Raw genomic sequence first — 21952 nt, 5'->3', positions numbered from 1 at the left:
CTCCTCTGGTCTGTTGGAAATATTGCTTACCGAATAGAAAAAAGTTATTTTCTAAACACAAAGTGATCATATCCATGATCATACGTGTGTGTGTTGTGCAATGATCTGGCCTGGTACTCAAATAATGCTGCACAGCTCTTAGGCCATCCCTGTGGTGTATGCTGGTGTATAATGCAGACACATCTAATGCTATCAACAGGTAACTTGGTTTCCATTGCACATCATACACCTTTCTAAGAAAATCACTGGTGTCCAGTACATAAGATGGTAAAGATTTGTATATATATATATATACACACACACATATACACATATATGTGGGGCACATGATGTCTGTTGCCGAAGTGTCATTGATGGGTCAGGAAACAACGGACTGGCCTACTTTTTTGTGGCCTGCTCAGTCGACAGTTTTTTAGTGGCCAATTGTGCCAGTATTGTTTAGACATGGAGTCTTTCACTGAAGGAGTCGCCATCTGCAGTGCTGACGAAGTAGTTGTTAGTGCATTCATGCAGGAGTCACTCCCTGAGTCACTGTTGATGCTGTAATCTTTGTCTTTTTTTGCCATAGGAGATGAAAGCAGAAGCATAAGTCAGAGGTTGTCTTTTTCTTTGCACTCTAATTACAAGATGGCCTGACAGATTCTTTCACAGACTTTTTTGTGATTTTCTTTCTAGGTATTCTTCAGAGGATGAATCTTTAGTCACCAATTTAGTTTTTAATACCACAGCTGACTTTGGCTTCCTTCTGCTGCTTGTTTCTCTCTGGATATATGAGAGCTTATCTAAGATTCTTCCTTTGATGTTTAGCCGCCTTATTTTTATGAATCGACCCCGGAAGCCTCCAACCTAAAGATTATTGAGGGTTTTAACTGAAAATGTCCTGCCGATCTCGGTCTTTAGGCCGATGATCTGGGGCAATAAATTCACGTCTTGTGCAGATTTGTGAAAAACATAATATATCAATAGGAAAAAAAGAAAAGAAAAACATTCAGAGGCTCTCCTTTGATTTTTCCATGTACAGCCATTTTATCCTAAAGCAAAGGTAGTAGTGAGAAGAATCTACATATGCAACATCAGTGAGATTTTAACCCAATCTGACTCCATCTAGAAATGGTCTGGTTTTCAACAGTCCTTGCCGTAGATGGACAGAACACAAGACAAAAAGATTGCTGTTGACGCAGGAATCTGTAGTCCTGTGAATACAAAAAAATCCAATATATATATATATATATATATATATATATATATATATATATATATATATATATATATATATATATATATATATATATATATATATATATATATATATATATATATATATATATATATATATATATATATATATATATATATATATATATATATATATATATATATATATATATATATATATATATATATATATATATATATATATATATATATATATATATATATATATATATATATATATAAGAGCCCTTCTAGCTAGTTAAGTCAGCAAATCAGTTCTCCTTGTTAGAAAAGAGGAGCTGGAAAGAATGCAGTCAGGAAATCAACCTCTAACTAAGATTTAGGATTTCAGTCTTGTCACTGCATCCCTACTCTGCATGTTCCTTCCATCTGTAAATTAATTTTGCAGCCACAGAGAATGTGGGATGGCGCAAGGAGGGAGCTCAAGCCAGAGGCTTTGGGGGATGGTGCACGATTGAGGATCGATCTGAGGCTGCAGGGATGGACTGGGAATGAGCTTTAATGTGCTACAGAAGGGTGAAAATGTATTTTGTGAAAGATAATGTGAGGCATATGAAGAGGCGGAAACTTTGTTGTAGGATAAGCAAAACATTAATTTCCTCCACCCCTGATTGATGCTATAACAGTTCTCTAGCCTCTTCTGTGCGTCGGACGCCCCCCTGACCATCTGACGTCGCCATGGGCGTGTGAGCCGGACAGCTGGGAGCAGTCCGACTTGCGCATGCCTGAAATTCGCCCGCACAGCGTGGAAATGTGCGCCTGCATCGAAGCAGTTGAAATTATAACTGAAGCCCTCGCTTTCAACCATCAATAACATGTGGAGTTTCTCAAAGTGTCTGGGAATACATCCTGCATTCAGACAACTCGCACATTATTCTCACTGCTCACCCTTCACTTTCACGCTCACCCTGCACTCACAACATTCAACCTCCTCTTACCCTTCATTTCCATGAGCACACTGCTCACCCTGCATTCACATGACACTACTTGCTGTCACTCTCAGTTCTCACCCAACACTATCTCAAGCACAGCACTCACCATGCATGCACTCCTCCCACTGTTAGCTGTCACCTGCACCTAAACACAACTAGGCACATTATTCACCCTGCGCTCACTGTTCTCACACCACACTCACACAGGCATATCGCTCACTCAGAACTCACATAGCCACTTCATTCATACTGCATTCACACCACTCAAAGAGGCACATCACTCACCATGGTCTCAGACCACTCACCCAGCACTCACACTGGCAAACCAAAAAACTTAATGTCACTTGAACACTTTATAGTCATCCCCGAAAAATCAAAACCTGACTACTTACTGCATTACGAGCGAGAATATTACCCCAGGAAGACCTGGGAGGGATAATCCTCGCCTCTGTGTCCTTAATAGAATTTAAACTTACCGTTACTAAGCTAGGGAAATTTCGATTCTATGTCAGGACCGGAGGCTTCAGATTATGCTAGTTCAAAGCTTACTTACTACTAAATGTGCAATGTCCACCACCGGTTTGAAATAAAACCTCTTAAAGGTGGAATCCGAGGACCAGTCTGCAGCACTCATCAAATTCTCTAAACGAGCACCTAAAGAAAACGCTTTCAAAGCCATTGCTCCTCTAGCCGAGTGAGCTCCAAATAGGTTAATGTCAATGCCTGCTTCTTGTAAGACCCATCGCACCAACCTGGCAATAGGGGGAGGAGACCGCCTTGTGTGGCTTTCGCAAGGCAATGAGTAATAGTCTTTCGCCCGGAGGACGAAGTTCTGTAGTCATGTCTTCATATGCCTTTAGGCATTGCGCAACGCACAACTTGGGAGCGTCTACAAAAGCTGGATATGAGATCGTCCTTGACGCAGACGTAGTACGACGGCCCACTGTAAAAGTAACACCGTCCGGCGAAAAAACCCTCGCCGAAATGTCCAGGGCCCGGTCATCCGAAACCCTCCGACAAGACACCAAACACAAAAGCATGGCCAGCTTGGCTGACAATTCCTTCAAAGAAAGATATTTGTTAGGTTGCCATGAAAGAAAAAGATTCAGAACGACGTTCACATCCCAAAGGACCGAATATCGCGGTTCCGGGGGTAACGAAAGCAGAATACCCCTCAGGAGCCGGCACACAAAGGGGTGTTCTCCGAATAGGACCCCTTCCGACGGCTGGTGAGCTGCCGGAATCGCAGAACGCATTGTATTTATTAATGGTGCGATATGCTGGGCCGTCTGACGCCAATTCCGCCAAGAAATTCAGAATTGGCACGGAGCCTGCGACCAAGGGATCCAGGTCCCGTCGAAAACACCAACGCACCCACTTGGTCCAAGCGGATCGATATTTCTTAGTGGTGCTGAGTGTCCATGCCTTTGAAAAGAGATCCTCAGCCGATCTCGAAAGGCCTGGGAGCGACCAACATCGCCTGAAAGCCGCCACACCATCAGGCAGAGAGAACCCTGCGTTAGAAGGTGTTGTGGCTCCCCGTCAGGATTGAGAAGAAGATGAGGAAACCGGGGGAGTAGGATCAGAGAATCCCAAGAAAGATCCAGAAGAACCGGAAACCAAACTTGAGATCTCCAAAGAGGCGTCACCGCCACCAACTCCTCTCTCTGGCGGCGGAGATGGGTCGCCATCCACACAATCATCGAAAAAGGAGGGAACGGATAAGCCTTCTCCTGACTCCAATCTTGGAGAAAAGCATCCATGGCCTCCGCGAGAGGGTCCGACCTCCAGCTGAAGAACCGCAGGAGCTGATAATCCAAGCGGGACGCAAACAGGTTCATCGAGAAAGAACCCCAAAGATCGTTCAGCTGCCGAAACACCCGAACATCCAGTTTCCACAAGCTGGATTTCCGCAGATGTCTGGAGTGCCAATCCGCCACCTGATTGGCCCGCCCCAATAAGTATTCTGCTGTCACGGATACATGATGGTCGAGACAATAGTCCCAAAAATCCTTTGCTAGGTTTGCTAGTGCTCGAGACCGAGGACCGCCCAGGTGGTTGACATATCGAGCCCCTGAGACGTTGTCCATTCTCAGGAGAACACAGGAGCTCAATGATTCCCTGGTCCAGCAACGAACTTCAAAGGACCCCGCCAGGAGCTCCAAGCAGTTTATGTGCAACTCCTGCTCCTCTGAGGACCAAGCGCCGCCTGTGGAGAATTCTCCGCAGCGGGCGCCCCAGCCTGACCTGCTGGCGTCGGACTCTATCACCAGGTCTGGGGCTGAACCGAAGATTGCCCGGCCGTTCCAGGCCTCCATATGGGAGAGCCATTAGGCCATCCATCCTTTCACCTGTCCTGAAAGGGGAACTAACTGATCTTAAGTCACACCTCTCCTGAGGTGGTGTGCCTTGAGACGTTGAAGGGCCCGATAATGGAGGGGCCCCAGGAAGATCGCCTGGATGGGAGAGGAGAGAAGCCCCACCACTCTGGCAATCTGGCGTAGGAAGGTGTGTGATTTGGCCATTGTCTGCCGCAGCACATGCCGAATCTTGGCCACCTTCCAGGACGGAAGACTCAAGGAGGCTTTGAGTGAATCCACAACAACAAAAAAGGAATACCACGCTCTGGGACGGAGAAAACACAGACTTTTGGACTGGCTGAAAACCAGAATTGGGGCAGCCCCAGAGAGCGCAGACCCGACCAAGAAAAATGCCTTGAAAGGCTCGGGACCGCTTTAAGGGTGCAGCAATACGCCAGCGGGCGTCAACGCGGTACTCACACCGCAGTACAGACCCTTGCGGGTGTTTACACTAGGGCAATACAGACCCCCCACAGAGGGCGTTCGGGTGAGGCGGCGGGGTGAGGCTCAGGAGTGTCTCTCTCCTCAGCGCGGCTTCCGACTAAGGAAAACCGCGCTGAGAGCAGCGAGACGCAAGGGCTCTCCCTAGCGGGCGAGAAGCGCACCGCAACTTACATGGGGAGATCGCGAAAGGGACGGAGAGCGTCCCGCGATCGGACAGGCTCTGTAAGTAAAAAACGGCACAAGTTAGTTAAATGCCACAGAGCCCTTCCCAAAACGATTAACTAGGCATAACAATACCCCAATAATCATGAAAAACACAGAGCATATAAGGAAAACACTTAACTGACTGCGAAGCAGCGAAGAAAAGAGGAAGATGGCACAAGATGGACGCCCTATCTAGATGTCATGGACACTGTGAAAGGACTGATGCTCTCTGTGTTATAATGGACTGATGGGATTTGTAGTTTTGTTTCTATCAAAATCACGTTTATTTCTTGGATCAATGCTTTTTTTCCCTTTCTTTTGGGATATGTAAGCATTTTTGTGGAGCTTTTCTGGGCTGTTGTGAGTTTTATATTATAATACACAGCAAGAAGGAAAAGCATAATCTGAAGCCTCTGGTCCCGACATAGAATTGCATAATGAACTCATCCCAGACGTTTCTCGCCTCAAACACATCTTGACACAGTTTCGTCAGTTTCTGCTCCTCAGTGCTGAAGCTAATGGACACCATGGAAAATTCGATGGGCAATATGAAAAATTTAAATGAAGTCTAAACACTTTATGTACGACACTGCTGTATTGCATATGTAATGTAACTGCTATACTGTACACTGTTCAACACAAGTTTTCTATAATTGGAATAAAAACTCTAAAAAAACATTCACAATGAACATGCGTTCTACGCTACTTCGGTGTACACGTGGTAAAACTCGTCCTCATATCACACCCATTACGTAGAAACAAGTCCTACCTGATGGTGAAGTAAAAATTGAATCAAGGTCAAAATACTGATCTCATGTTACGAGAAAACAAGCGGTATGTCTGGAGAAATAATGTCCCGGTCATAAAAAGACTGACCCAGGAAAGGTGGAAAGAATGGGGTGGGGGGGAGGAGTCAAGAGTGGCAACATGCCCCCATACATCTTGCTTCACAATGTACCTTGTTTATTTGGCTGATTGTCTTACATTCTAAACAAAAATAACACCGGACGTCAACTGACATTTCGTAAAACTAGTATAACAGAAAGATAAGTAAACACACACAATGTGTATTTATGAATACAATTACAGTCAGGATTCTGCTTCTATTTCTTTCTTTTTCGACTAATACCTCTGGAGACTTCATGGATTTACTCCAAAGATTCTCAAACACAAGTCAAGTTTGATGATCATTCTGAGAGTGGGCGTAGAGGAGTTCGAGGGGAACCATAAAAACTATTTCCAATCATAAGACTAGTGCAAATATGCAACTGAAACACAGGTGTATGGACCTACTCCAGATCTGCACATACCCACTCTGTACTTTCATCGATGTGTTTTTTCCAAACACAAGAGCTGTCCCTGGCCATTTTTGACAATGAAGAAAAATTACTTCTAATCTCTGCACCTCATAGGCCTGACTTTTATCCACACTAAACATTGGTAACACAAATCGCCTATTACTTTATACACTCACGCACACACTCAGCACATGTAAAAATGACAGACATATATCACATACATATACACACACACACACATCTATGTATATAAACAAGATGGGTAACCATGCAGTAAGGACAAATACAGCCTTCGAAGGGTTCGGGAAACGGAGCTGTAAATTTCACCAGAAAACCAAAATGGCAATAACAGGGCACTTGTTACCTTTTATGGATTTTTTATGCTATGTTTATTTTTGGGGTTGTTACATTTCATGAATAAATTACTGATCTAACAACTGACAGTAGAAAAGTCAGTGAATGTATGAAAATACATAGTTGCAACGTTTACACATATTATGTATTTACCAAATTATTTCTAATTCAAATGGAAGAATATAATACGGACAAATAATGTATTCCATGATTTATTTTTTATGCATTTTTATTTTTTATGCATAATTTAGGTAACCATGCCGCATTCTCTGTCTTCTATACTACAAACTAGTAGGAACACAAACAATTATAAAGCGTGTTTATCTAGGTTCCTGATCGATACTGTGACCTTATGCCCCTATTCGGCTATAAATCCATTTATTCCCTATATTGGCATAACCGTTCAAGTGCGATTTTCTGAAAAGTCATCTCTGGCCTCACACGAACAGAGCCACATTCCAGCATGACTCTCTGCCACTTCCTTTGCGACCAATTAGTGCAATGACAGAGCAGTAGTCACTATCTGATATTCCTAGATAACACTCCGAGTTCTTCAACAAGATAAAAACTTAGAAAACCTGGAAATCCCCACTTGCTATGTTTTGATTAGTAATGGAACTCTAATGAGCAACTGATAACTATCACTTCCTAGTGACATCTTTAATTGACGTCTTATGTCCAGCAAACTTGCGTCAAACCCGGCACCTGTCAGGTATAAATATTACCAACGTTGCCTTAAGCAATGCGAGCCTGTTGCCCGGTTAGGAGCTGTCGTGAGCTGCGAGCTACTGATGCTGGCTGCCTGCATGACCCTGTGTTGGTAAATCTAGCACTCTGTCGCTGCAGCCTGCTATCCTGTGGTGGTGAAGCTGCTGATTACCATTATCGCCGCTACAGCGCGAACTATGGTGCAGTACGCTTAAGGAGCTGAACAGACGTCCCTCTGCGAAGACATCCAGCAGATTCCAGCTGCCCGCGGACGCTGTCCCTCCTCCTTCCTCGACGCGCTGAAGAGCAGCCGCTGCCTTTCTCGTGCAGAGAAATCCAGTCCTGGCGCTTCCGGTTTACCCTCGCGGGTGACTGGGATATCGAGAGAGACCCCTGAAGGAGATACCAATCCTCCATCATTCTATTCAGAGGTATGGTGTTGACTAAACCCTTAGACGAGAATTCTTGAAACAAACCTTGGCAAAACCAACTTAACTTAAAGCTACTTACTTACTCCCCATTTCACGTGTTAGGCTTAGGTCAGGCACACTGGGGTAGGCTTAGTTAGAAGCACCAGTTGAGTATGTTAACCTAATGTATATATGACTGTATATATGTTTTATTACTTTTAAACCATTGTATGGCTAAGAAACCATATCAATGCTTTTACAGTTCTATTTCGCAATACTTATCTTACTGTACGTACTTTTTATAATAACAATTATTGCAATTGTGGCAATTCATTTCTCTGGTACGAGAAGAAAGACTGTTCAATAAATGTTAACCCTTTATTGACAAACGCCCGTCTCTCTATTCTCTACATCTCGTGAAAGTAAACTGCACTAGACTGACTGAGTGAAATACATGTCTATTGTTTCACACGACCCTAGAGATTGACTCTTGATCTGAGGAGCAAAGTTGTCATGTTGCACGGTTGTTGGAAAGCTGAATCCCTTCTTGTCTGTGCCAAAGAAGCTGATCACTTCCTATGCAGAGAAGAAAGTTTCCAGTGACCTCTGAGCTAGTTGGTAACACAACCCAAATAAGTTTAGCATAGTCAGTGGAGGCCTGGAATATAAGCAGTTCCACGTCGATACTACTGTTTATGTTATTCCAATGCGCAGGGCCTAGTGGGAAACTAGGAACTACACTACATGGCGCCCAAACGTTTGGTAAGGCGATAAACTAACGCAAGACAGTTAGAGTAACTCAGTCGTGCATATTTCACACCCCTTTCTCCCGTAAATACTCCAATAGACGTCTGGAGTGGGTGAAAGGTTAAAATCCGCCCGACCTTAGTAGGAAGAGATTCCTATGTAAAGCTCTGGTTTATTCAACGTTGAAGGATACAGTGTTCCAAAATATTGTGCATCTAATCTTTGTCTCCTTGGAGACCTACTCTGCAAAACCTGCATTTATACAATGTCAGTAGAAAATAACGGAACCTCTGGGGCCGCAGCAGATGCGACTCAGCAAGGTCCCGAATACACAGACCCGGATGCAATAATCATCCCGGCACAGTTAAGAAAATCTATAACTTCAAAACTTATAGTAAACGGACTGACACCTCAGGGTGGTACAGTAATTTTCGTGATAGAGGCTCACGAGTATCGGCAGACAGAGGTATTCTATTCATGGATAAACTTTCCAGCGGTAAACGCTATAACAAAAGAGTTTCACTATTACAAAATAGAGAAACCTCTGGAAGAGTACGCTCCTTTCGAGGAGATTGAAATTCCTCTTAAATTTCAAGAGCACCTGCTCTGGTTTAATGGCGCCCTAAAACACAATGATAACATTACCAGGCTCGGTCCACTAGGTAGACCAGGAGCCACGTGGCCGGTTCTAGCCAGCTACACACCACATCTGGACATTGCAAAAATGTCAAAAGAAGATCTCTTATTTAACATAGGAGAATTAACAAAAGCTTATAGAGAGTTAGTAAAATTATTTATTAAAAATAATTCAAACACTCCTAAAAAGAGCTGGGATGGAAATAAACAATCCACTCCCAAGGAAAAAGTTTTCCAGTCCAGAGGAAGGTCTCCTCGACGGAGGGAAAGAACTCCGACTCGAGAACGCCAGTCTCCCTCTGAGAAAAGATATAACCTTAGAAATAGGGATAATCTGAAAAAACCTGATAGATATCAAAGTATTGATACACGTCCCTCTCGATCTCTTCCACAGAATTCGGAAAGAAGAGGACGGTCAGACCCAGGAGAGCACACCAAGTCCAAAGACAAGGAACCGGCTCAAAATTAGAAATCTCAATTTCAGAAAAAGAAGGTAGCCAGTATTAAAGTAATTAACCATGCCGAGAATACTGAGGACACAGTTGAAAAACGGGGAGTGGGCATTGACAATGTTGGACAGTGCAGCAGAAATCAGTATAGCGCGCAAGATCTTGATGAGTCATCTGGAGACAGTGGACACGAATGAGTACATTCAAGTTGAAACTGCCGACGCCAGACTTAGCGAGCCCCATAAAATATACGAAATAACATTGCGTATAGAGGGTGATAAGACTAGGAAAATTAAGGGTCTATTTTGGGATAAGCTCTCAAAAGGCTATGATATTCTGTTAGCTGAAAAAGATTGGCCCCCAGAGTTTGTCAGGGAGTGCCCTCGTGGCGAAGAAGTGATTATGCCTGCCTTCTCGAATCACATTCCGATTCACAAAAAATATACATATGCAAGGAAATGGGCAGTGGCCCAGGCACCTGCATTATATAAAAATCATGTAGGATGGGATGAGGATTCACCTCCTCACAAAATCCAACTAAAAAGTGAACCAACTGCCCAACGGCAGTTTCCCATAAAGCAAGAAGCTACAAAACAGGTCAGGGAGATCTTAGATCAACTTGAATACCAGGGGGTGATTGAAACATGCACCTCTCAAATGAACAATCCTTTGTTTCCTGTCTCCAAGCCAGACAATTCATATCGTCTAGTTTTGGACTACAGACATCTTAATACATGTTGCAAAACTTTTGCAGTACAAAACTCGCATAGTGCAGCCCTAATGAATAACATAGTTAGGAAAAAATATAAAATGACATTAGACATTTCTAATGGTTTCTTTTGTCAAAACATTGCATCAGAAAGCAGATATTTGACCGCTTTCTCCGCATTTGGGTCGCAGAAAAAATTCTGTCGACTCCCACAGGGGTTCAAGAACAGCCCAGGACTATTCTCAGCTAGGGTAACAGAGTTACTACAAATCTATGATGATGAAGCATTATCTTACGTAGATGATATTTATCTCACAGACGACGACTTGGATACTCACTTGAAAAGAGTGAACACCATTATACTTGGGTTCGCAGCAGAGGGTTACAAATTCAACTTTAAAAAGTCCCGAATTGCCCATCTGACAGTACTGTTTTTAGGGTACGAATTATCAAGTGAAGGGAAAAGCCTAGCGGACAACTTCTTAGAGAAGTGCGCTGTACTCCAAGCTCCAAAAACGCTGAAGAATTTACAATCCATACTAGGTTTTCTGAATTTCGGAAGAACTTACATCCTAAATTACGCAGAGAGGGTTAAACCTCTCTACGAACTAATAAAACCTGATTTAAAACAAATCAATTGGACTCAAAAACACACAGAAATTTTGAGATCACTGCAAACAGACATGTTAGCAAAAACAAAATTAGATACACGTGACAACACGATCGATCTTGTAATCCGAGTCATCCCAGGAAGATGCGGATTCACATACCTAACCTCTAATGAGGGAGAAAAGGTACCAATTTCAATTAAATCTCACTTGTACACACAAGCAGAAAAAACATTCAGTCGCACAGAAAGAACTGTGAACGCAGTGCAAATCGCATTAGCAAATGAACGAGAACTAGCACACGGCAAACGGATTAATATCCTTACAGCGGAATCCGCCTTCGAAGCGCTATTCAGCCAAGTAAACCTGCCTACAGTGTCACTGGATCCGAAATGGATACAGTGCATAGATTCTCTAGGAGCGGAAGATGTGAAATACTATTTCGCCCCGCAATACAAAGAACTGAATGATTTAGAATATGAAGAAGAATATCCTCTGCCAATCGAAATTCTGCCTCTCCCACTATATGCCTGTATAATCTATACAGATAGCTCTGTACAGCATTTCAACGTAGAGAGAAAATCCTACGATGCAGCATGTGCGATCATTAAATGTCGTTGGCTGTGCGGTAAATTCAGACCGAAAGTAACAAAAACTGAATCTGTAAGAAACTGTTCGGTTCAAAGAACTGAAATCAGATCTTTAAAGATGGCGCTCGAAAATGCAGAACGTGAATTCCCGACACTTATAGTGTGCGATTCTCATTTCTGCGTCAACTCTTACAACAATAAACTGCAGAGTTGGATCGAAAACGACTACAAAGATGACACAGGTGCCACAATAAAGCATAAATTGCTCTGGGAACAAGTAGCTCTTTTACACAAAGAACTACAAAAGGCTCACGTGATTCACGCACAGAGTCTTCAACGTGATGGCGTTCACGTTGCAGGGAATTCATTGGCTAATACAGCCAAAGCGGAAGCAACTAAACCGGCTTCCGTAGCCACAAAAAAGCATATAGACGGGGAAACCATGCTGGCAGTAAAAACGACCGTAAAAGGCGACTGTGCAGCACTACCCGTAAACTATCCACTCAATTATGCATACATAATCGATGCAAACTCCGTTCCTTTTGCTCGAATCCCTGGAGTGGGGGACAGAGTAATTCCAAACATGAACAGGAGAATATTTTTAATAGCAGACGCACACATGGGTTTGGGTCTAAGGCACAGAGAGATCAAGGAATCACTGACTGAATTACAATCAGTATTCTGGTGGCCGGGAATGAGTGTAGAACACCAAATATATGCAAACAACTGTGAAAACTGTAATAGGGATCGCAGTAGCGAACCTTGCTACCGGCTACCAGTCAGAAAGAGCGTAACGCTGCCTACACCCCATCCTGCGTCCTATTAACAGTTAAGACGAAAAGCACTTAAAATAATGAGGCCTCCAGCGCTCGGCTGACGCTAGAACGGTTATAAAAGATTTGCGAGTCTTTATCGGCACATACGCAATTACCACGTTCCATTCTGACCAGGGTCCTGCTTTCAGCTCTCGAGCCTATAAGGAGGCCATGGCCAGCATGGGAATTGGGTTGCGGTATTCTTGTCCGTCGCACCCCGAAGGGAATAGTGTGGTAGAAAGAAAAAACCGTGACATAAAGCAATCTATAACAGCGAAGGTATTAGGTTCAGGCGCTGGGTGGGTCAAACATTTAATAAGTGTCCAGACTAGTCTTAACAACATGCCAAGAAATTCTCTAAAAGGTTTCAGCCCATACGAACTATTGTTCGGAATTAGAATGCGCGTTCAGGACCTCGATAGTCAGATGTCAGTGGTACAAGAAGAAACAATGCACTTTGATGTAAAAGACCGTTTGGCTGTTTTACAGGAACTGAATGAAACAAGAAAATCCTTAAGCAACATAAAGTTAAAGCCACAGCCAAGTACCACTGACGAGGCACCACCCGCAACAGCTCCAGCAAGGCCGGTCTGGATTCCAAAGATTGGGGATCTAGTCAGAGAAAAGATCGCGGTTAAGAAGCAATTTGGGCCTTCTTACAGAAAAGCAGTACCTGTCTTAGCAGTCACCGGAACAAGATCAGTTGTGCTACCGCCCCTTGCTGGTAAAAAGGAGAACAGAGTCGTGTCTATCGATCTGGTAAAACCACAAGCATGTGGCCTATAATCAACAGTAGGCCCAGTGGACTCCCAAGAAACAACAGAATACCCAAACTTGCAACAATCCAAGAGGTTCAAACTGAAAGACTAATCACATTCGATCAGCCTGCAGTGCACAATGAAGGACTATGCAATAATGCCATGGAACTCGTGCCTCTTGAAACACAGATTGAAACAGTTCGTCAAGAAACAACACCAGTCTACAATGATGTGGCATCAGAAAGTGCTACCGAGAGACAGATTGAAAGAACAATCCCATCAATTGACAGAACTGCCTCTGGTTATTTCATCAACTTCGACAACTTCTCTGAAGATTTAAATGACCCCGAAGTGATGCCAGAAACAAAAAAGTCTTTTAAAGAAAAAGCAACAGAACTCTTTCATCAACTGAAGGAAATCTACCTTATTTCCCCTTGGCTAGAGTTCTGGTTCGGTCTAGGTGTATTTTTCCTCCTGCTTTGGCTCATCATGGTACTGTGTTTGGGAAAATTCATTGAAGGAAAATATATTACAATGGACACAGCAAGTCAGAACATAAACCTAGTCCTGAAACCACACAGATCATCCCACGTGAAGAAAAGAGAACTGTCAACAGTAAATGTCACAGCAATTCCAATACCTGGTGGGGTAGTATGGGAGAAAACAGACTATGAGATATATGGTCCGGTCGAAATCCTGAAGTATCCTCATCAACTAAAGGTTTCCTTAAGTGACTTTGTGACACCAAGTACATTCTCTGATGATTGGGACTTTAACAGTATTAACGACATGATGTCTGATTTAGTAATGTCAGCTAGATTCACAGATCATGATTATTTACAAGGTTCATCTAGTTATGAGCAGTTATTCTGTTATACCCACTATGGGGATCATTACTTGCATAAATCTGCACAGCCTAGAAATGTTTTTATGTATAATCAATGGGAACATTGTTCTACACCACCTAAAAGCAGTTCTAAAGCATTTTTTGAGAAATTCAAATACTTCTCAGGATTTAACACAAGTGATGCAGAAACGTTTTATTATAAACTGTTAGATAAAACAGGAATGAAAACAATGCTGACAAATTCTAAATTGATATATTCAGAAGCATTTTATGACAAAATGATGACATTTGGTTTTGATTATTGGAAAAATAATATTGAAACGAAAACAATTTGGGGTACAAAAGATTGGCAGGTGCAAGGCATAGAAGCACTATTTAGAACCTGCATGATACCTGAACAAATGTTATTTTTAAATGACACAATACACCAAACATCTTGTCTTGGCCTAGCTAAGATCAAAGACCTTAAAACACTGTCTATTCCAAAGCCAATACCAGAAAATGCAACCGCTGATATTAAGTTAGACGTGTCACAAATTTTACATTTCAACAGAAAAATCCGAATGGAAATTACCATACACTCATTCTTGCTATAGTGACAGTGACAAAAATGTATTTCTTAGTGGTGAGAATTGTAAACATTCACTAAGCGGTATACTTTTGTGTCAGGGTATTAATTTACACGGAGCATGTGATGGAAATTCAAACAACCTTTCATGCCACCAGCTAGTCACACCTGCAACTCAGATAGAGCCCTTCTTTATGCAACTCGCAAACGGGAGTTACATTCTTAGAACGGATCACAGATGTTGTGGCCTGACGCCAGGGAAAAGTTATCTAGTACAAGTTACGTCCATGGTCAAATGTTGTATGCAAGCATTGTTCCCGAGCGGGCCTCCAGACATAGTGACTCCCCTCTGGCCTCGTCTGAATCTCTATTCTATACGAATTGATACATTAAGCAAAATGAAATCTGTACTTTTACAGACAACCGTGCCTATAACGTCATCTAAAGAGACGTATGATCTTCTAGTCGCAAGGACGGCTACTGAGGTTCATGACCTTTTATCAACAAATTGCCCGTGCATTTCATAGAAATGTTCAGCCAACTCCTTAACATGACTAGTGCAACAAGCATCCCAGGCATATTTAAGACAGTCTTTTCGGGACTGCTAACACCCTTCCAGGCAATTTTGGGAATCTTTCCTAATTTTGTGCACTCCATTTTTGGCGGCATACCATTATTTTTGGGACTCGTCGCAGGGATTCTATTTTTGACCCTCCTGCTACGTTATGGCAAGCCTCGGCTCAGACATAGCTCCCATGGGAATGGAAGAGACAATCCTAGCAATGCGCTACCGGGACAGGATAACTAACGTCCTCGGATTGGCCAGGCTGAGAGATCTAAACATGACCTGGTTCCTTTCATTCAGACCGATATGGCAAAATTGCATTTTACCTGTGCTACGGTGTATGCTTTGCGGCGATGAATGCGTGTTGGACATCTGTCTTTCACTTCCATCAGCAGTACCAATGGACGTCGATACTTTGCTCAGTCCAATAACGGCTCACGCATTGTGTTGTCCCCAGCGGCTACCAATCCTGATGACGGCATTCGTGGAGACTCCTGTACTACAGCCAAGTGGTAACAGTGGAGCGAGTGACAAAAGCAACATCATCCAGGTACAACGTTCTGTGAGCATTGCTGGTCCTGCCTTCGATGACAGCAATCATTCTCACACCTGCCAAGTTACAGCGCTATCTAATTTGGTTGAACTATCACCTGATTTTGTAGACCAATTCTTTGAGAGCCTGTCTGATACGATGTTCTCACCCGTAGAGAAACAATAACTTTTGAGAAGCTTTCCGACACACAGCGTTCCCATGAACTCTGAATTCGGCCTTCAGTTTTGATCAACAATGACTGTAATAAGCTTTGGAACTCTATGTTTCCCCGCTCAAGCATTAAAATTTTTTCTTTGAATTGGACAATTTTTTTAATATTGACCCCTTTTTTGGCACGAACAATTCTTTGCTTAACGTAAAAACTATTCTTAGAGAACAGAAGCTTCACACTTCTATTTCTAAACACATCTAGAGACATAACAACATTACACCAGCCTCTAGCAAATGTTATTACAATGCATTTTTATGTGATGATTTATCTCGCTTTTCTTCTGTCAGAGATACTTCATGTGTAATTCCTTTTGCATAATCGTTCATTGATTTCATATGCAATAATTTTTTGAATGATTTCTATGCTTTAAAAAACGTACAGTACCTAAATTCCATGCATTACAAGTACGCCTATTTCGAATGCATTTATGTATTTTGGGGTGGGCAATGTTACACATGCATCTAATTGCTTAGTTTTAGTAATTTTGATGGACATTAACCCGTGGAGTGGGTGTTGCGTGTTTATCTAGGTTCCTGATCGATACTGTGACCTTATGCCCCTATTCGGCTATAATTCCATTTATTCCCTATATTGGCTTAACCGTTCAAGTGCGATTTTCTGAAAAGTCATCTCTGGCCTCACACGAACAGAGCCACATTCCAGCATGACTCTCTGCCACTTCCTTTGCGACCAATTAGTGCAATGACAGAGCAGTAGTCACTATCTGATATTCCTAGATAACACTCCGAGTTCTTCAACAAGATAAAAACTTAGCAAACCTGGAAATCCCCGCTTGCTATGTTTTGATTAGTAATGGAACTCTAATGAGCAACTGATAACTATCACTTCCTAGTGACATCTTTAATTGACGTCTTATGTCCAGCAAACTTGCGTCAAACCCGGCACCTGTCAGGTATAAATATTACCAACGTTGCCTTAAGCAATGCGAGCCTGTTGCCCGGTTAGGAGCTGTCGTGAGCTGCGAGCTACTGATGCTGGCTGCCTGCATGAACCTGTGTTGGTAAATCTAGCACTCTGTCGCTGCAGCCTGCTATCCTGTGGTGGTGAAGCTGCTGATTACCATTATCGCCGCTACAGCGCGAACTATGGTGCAGTACGCTTAAGGAGCTGAACAGACGTCCCTCTGCGAAGACATCCAGCAGATTCCAGCTGCCCGCGGACGCTGTCCCCCCTCCTTCCTCGACGCGCTGAAGAGCAGCTGCTGCCTTTCTCGTGCAGAGAAATCCAGTCCCGGCGCTTCCGGTTTACCCTCGCGGGTGACTGGGATATCGAGAGAGACCCCTGAAGGAGATACCAATCCTCCATCATTCTATTCAGAGGTATGGTGTTGACTAAACCCTTAGACGAGAATTCTTGAAACAAACCTTGGCAAAACCAACTTAACTTAAAGCTACTTACTTACTCCCCTTTTCACGTGTTAGGCTTAGGTCAGGCACACTGGGGTAGGCTTAGTTAGAAGCACCAGTTGAGTATGTTAGCCTAATGTATATATGACTGTATATATGTTTTATTACTTTTAAACCATTGTATGGCTAAGAAACCATATCAATGCTTTTACAGTTCTATTTCGCAATACTTATCTTACTGTACGTACTTTTTATAATAACAATTATTGCAATTGTGGCAATACATTTCTCTTGTACGAGAAGAAAGACTGTTCAATAAATGTTAACCCTTTATTGACAAACGCCCGTCTCTCTATTCTCTACATCTCGTGAAAGTAAACTGCACTAGACTGACTGAGTGAAATACATGTCTATTGTTTCACACGACCCTAGAGATTGACTCTTGATCTGAGGAGCAAAGTTGTCATGTTGCACGGTTGTTGGAAAGCTGAATCCCTTCTTGTCTGTGCCAAGGAAGCTGATCACTTCCTATGCAGAGAAGAAAGTTTCCAGTGACCTCTGAGCTAGTTGGTAACACAACCCAATTAAGTTTAGCATAGTCAGTGGAGGCCTGGAATATAAGCAGTTCCACGTCGATACTACTGTTTATGTTATTCCAATGCGCAGGGCCTAGCGAGAAACTAGGAACTACACTACAAGGGCACTTGTTACCTTTTATGGATTTTTTATGCTATGTTTGTTTGGGGTTGTTACATTTCATGAATAAATTACTGATCTAACAACTGACAGTAGAAAAGTCAGTGAATGTATGAAAATACATAGTTGCAACGTTTACACATATTATGTATTTACCAAATTATTTCTAATTCAAATGGAAGAATATAATACGGACAAATAATGTATTCCATGATTTATTTTTTATGCATAATTTAGGTAACTGTGACACGGGGGACCCGGACGAGGGCCCCCCTGGTATGCCTATTAATGTGTTTGCCCTTTTTGTCCAGCATACAGAGGCGTGGAACACCCCTGACGTCATACGGAGACGACCTGCAGCGGAACACCTACGAGACTACACCTTTAAGGGGGCGGAGTCTGATTGGCGTCACACCCTCACGGACGACGTAAAGCCCATCCCGGAGTCCAGACAGGGGTGCGAGACACCCGGAGGCGGAGTTGGAGGTTGGTGGAGCGAGTGGAGAGACAGCGGAGCGGAGTGGACGGAGGAGGAAGACGACGAGCGGAGGACGGAGGAAGATCGGAGGACGGAGGACGAGGAGGACGGAGAGAGTAGGACGGAGGTGGAGGAGGAGCAGCAAGATCATCCCAGGCACGGCGGGGAAAGCGGAGAGAGACCACGAAGGTGGAGCCGGACGGAACCTGAGGCGAGGCCGAGCTACAGGACGACTCCAAAAGGGAAGGCGGCGGCGGGACCAGACAACGAACCTGAGAGTGACTACCGCGGGAAGCCAGGGGGCTCTGCGGGACGCGCATCGCCCAGCCACACTAACACGGAAGTGTGGCTCACCCAGGTACGGTCCAATAACACAGCGTGGGGAGGTAGTAGACAAGGGAAGCCCTCCTAAAAACGAGAACACCCCTTCACACCCTTGAGGTTTTCACAAGGGTTCACGTCCCGAAGCCAGGGTAGAAGGTTGCACGTGTGATTCCCCTCACTCCCTTCCCTGAGAGACGTTTTATCCAGGACCTATACTGAGACGGATCTTTCTCTTTCCTTTTTCTTTGGTGTACCGGCGCAACGAGACCAGCGAGACGGCGGGGAAAAGGCCTACGACTCCCAGGAGACCTTGGGACAGACGAGCAACAGGAGGAAGATCCAGGACGGAGGAGGCAGACCCGCCACTACCATTCTATAGAGTGCCTATTCAAAAACGTCGTTTGTACAAACCAATAAAAGCGGCATTACCCAGACAGCCCGTGTGTGCGAATCTTTTCGAGAACCCCGCAGTACAGACCCCGACCCCAGCCGAACTCCCACAGTAACCATGCCGCATTTTCTGTCTTCTATACTACAAACTAGTAGGAACACAAACAATTATAAAGCGTTGCAGAGTGGTCTAAGAGTTGTCATGATTGTGAGGAAATCCATACCGCACAGGAAAACATACAATATTTTAGAGATCCCTACTAACTAATGTTTTTTCTACCACTGCATTTAGTGCAACAAAAGGCATCAAAACATGAATATCATATACTTTTATAAATTTAGAATGCATAACATGCATAGAGGCCAGTTTAGAAACTCCACCAAACCGCACTAAGTTGAAGTAATTTGTCAAAAAGAAGTTGGACTCTGAACCATTATAAATACTTATTTTCTTTAGTACCTGTTTATTGGCCAGAATCATCACGGGCAGCGAAGGGTTGATGTCAGTCGCTTCAAATAGATATTGTTTAGCAAGTGGCAAGCGATCATGGTCTGCTGCATCCACAACAAAAATCAGCAAGTGTGCTTTGGGGAGGTACATATTCCAATATGAGCGTACATTTTCGCTGCCACCAACTGAGGAAAAAACACAAAAGGACATAGTTAAACATCGGTAAAAAGACACCAGTTAGACAGTCAACAACATGGAATGCTTTATACACAAAAAAGAAATGCGTTACTTACCTGTAACTGCAGTTATCCAGTATTGGTGTCTTTCATAGATTCACATGCCTGAATCATTCCCCGTCGTCGAGACGGGAGCCTCCGGTATATAAAAAAGTAATGTCCTATAGACATACATAGAGAAAAATAGGCCTAAGGATCCCACCTTAGTGGCCTATCCACGTCCTTTTGTATAAAGGACTAAACTAGAGTAGGCCCAAGGGTCCCACCTTAGTGGCCTATCTATGTCCTTTTGTAAAAAGGACCAAGTAAAGAAAACCAACCAATCAACTACCACCTCCTTCTAGAACCTTCCTGTCAGGAGCCTAGGTCTCTCAGATTTTCCTACGCACCAAGCTAGGTAGGCGTAAACTTGTTAGAGAGATGGGTGAGTCCTTCCAGGGGAGGCGGGAGGGTGCATGTGAATCTATGAAAGACACCAATACTGGATAACTGCAGTTACAGGTAAGTAACGCATTTCTTATCCAGTATTTGGGTGTCTTTCATAGATTCACACGCCTGAATCAGAGTAGCAAGCAATATATTATGCACATTTTTGATGGAACATCATATATAAGTCTGTAGATAATACATATCACGTGACTGTAAAACCACCAAAATGCATTGTCATATAAATATTAGTAAAAGAATGTGCATACCAGTAAAGGATGGAGGGATGTCAGAAGGCTCACCTCACTGGAATAGATGGCGCAGCACTGCTTGGCCCACTGCTGCATCCTTCATCAGCTCAGTATCCAGGCAGTAGTGCCTGGTGAAGGTATGCGGTGACTTCCAGGTCACCGCTCTGCAGATGTCCAATACCGGCACTCCAGCAAACAGTGCCGCAGACGTGGACATGGCTCTTGTCGAATGGGCTTTGACTCTTGAGTCCAAAGGTCGTCCGGCCTTGTCATGGCAAAAGGTGATCGCCGAGGAAATCCACCTTGAAATGCTTTGTTTTGACAGGGGCATGCCCTTCCGTGGTCTACTAAAGGCAACAAAGAGTTGAGATGATTTTCGGAAGTGTTTTGTCTTGTCAATGTAGAATTTAAGACACCTCTTCAGATCCAATGAATGAAGAGTTTTCTCAGCTACCTTGGTAGGATTTGGAAAAAATGACCTGAGGACCACTGGTTCATTGAGGTGGAAGTCCGAAGGGACTTTCAGAATGAACCGAGGATTAGTTCGTAAGAGCACTCTGTCCTCCCTGAACTGAATGAAAGGGTCTTGGATTGAGAGAGCCTGCAACTCGCTGACCTTTCTAGCCGAAGTCAAGGCTAGGAGGAGGGCCGTTTTCCATGAGATAAATTTGATGTCCGCCCTATGGATGGGTTCAAAGGGGTGCTTCATTAATTGGTGAAGGACCACGTTGAGGTGCCACGACGGAGGGATCAGTCTTGGTCGTGGGAAGGACCTGTATAGGCCTTTAAGGAACTGCTTTATAAGTCCGTTTGCCCACAGGGATGGACCCTTAGAAGTCCTTGTGAATCTTGAGATCGCCGCCAGGTGCACTTTAATGGATGCGTGCGCAAGGCCCGATTGTGCCAGATGTAGCAAGTATGGTAGCAGCTGCTGTGGAGTGATGTGGAAAGGGTGTAGGCCTTCGGCCACACACCAAGAGCAAAACCGCTTCCATTTTAATGAGTAGGTTTTATTAGTGCTGTCCGCTCTAGCCTTTGCAAGGATGTCTCTGCACTCCTGTGGGATGTTTAGGTGGCTGAATTCCCGGTGTTCAGGAGCCACGCTGACAACTTTAGAGAGCTCAGATTCGGGTGAAGTACCTGTCCTTGGGACATTGTGAGCAGAGCTGGCTGTTGACGCAGTCGAATAGGTGGCTGGGCCGAGAGGCGGTGAAGGTCCGTGAACCAGTGCTGCCTCGGCCAGAATGGAGCGATCAGGATCAAAGTGCAGGGCTCCGACTTCATCTTCCTGAGAATCCTGGGTATCAGTGGGAATGGCGGAAAGGCGTATG

General features: G+C 43.8%; 1 protein-coding gene across 1 annotated transcript in view; it reads right to left on the bottom strand.

Annotated features, from left to right (window-relative positions):
* Window positions 1–21952, bottom strand: part of LOC147727701 (uncharacterized) — a 615523-nt gene that overhangs the window by 207627 nt on the left and 385944 nt on the right. The window contains exon 3 of the mRNA XM_086961695.1: window positions 19718–19893. Within this exon, the coding sequence (XP_086817821.1) occupies window positions 19718–19893 (176 nt within the window). The remainder of the gene's footprint in view (window positions 1–19717; window positions 19894–21952) is intronic.

Source organism: Lissotriton vulgaris, chromosome 3_1, assembly GCF_964263255.1.
Source record: "Lissotriton vulgaris chromosome 3_1, aLisVul1.2, whole genome shotgun sequence".
Lineage (NCBI taxonomy): Eukaryota > Metazoa > Chordata > Amphibia > Caudata > Salamandridae > Lissotriton > Lissotriton vulgaris.
Note: the sequence above shows the minus strand (reverse complement) of the source record. Positions and strands in the feature narration are given on the sequence as shown.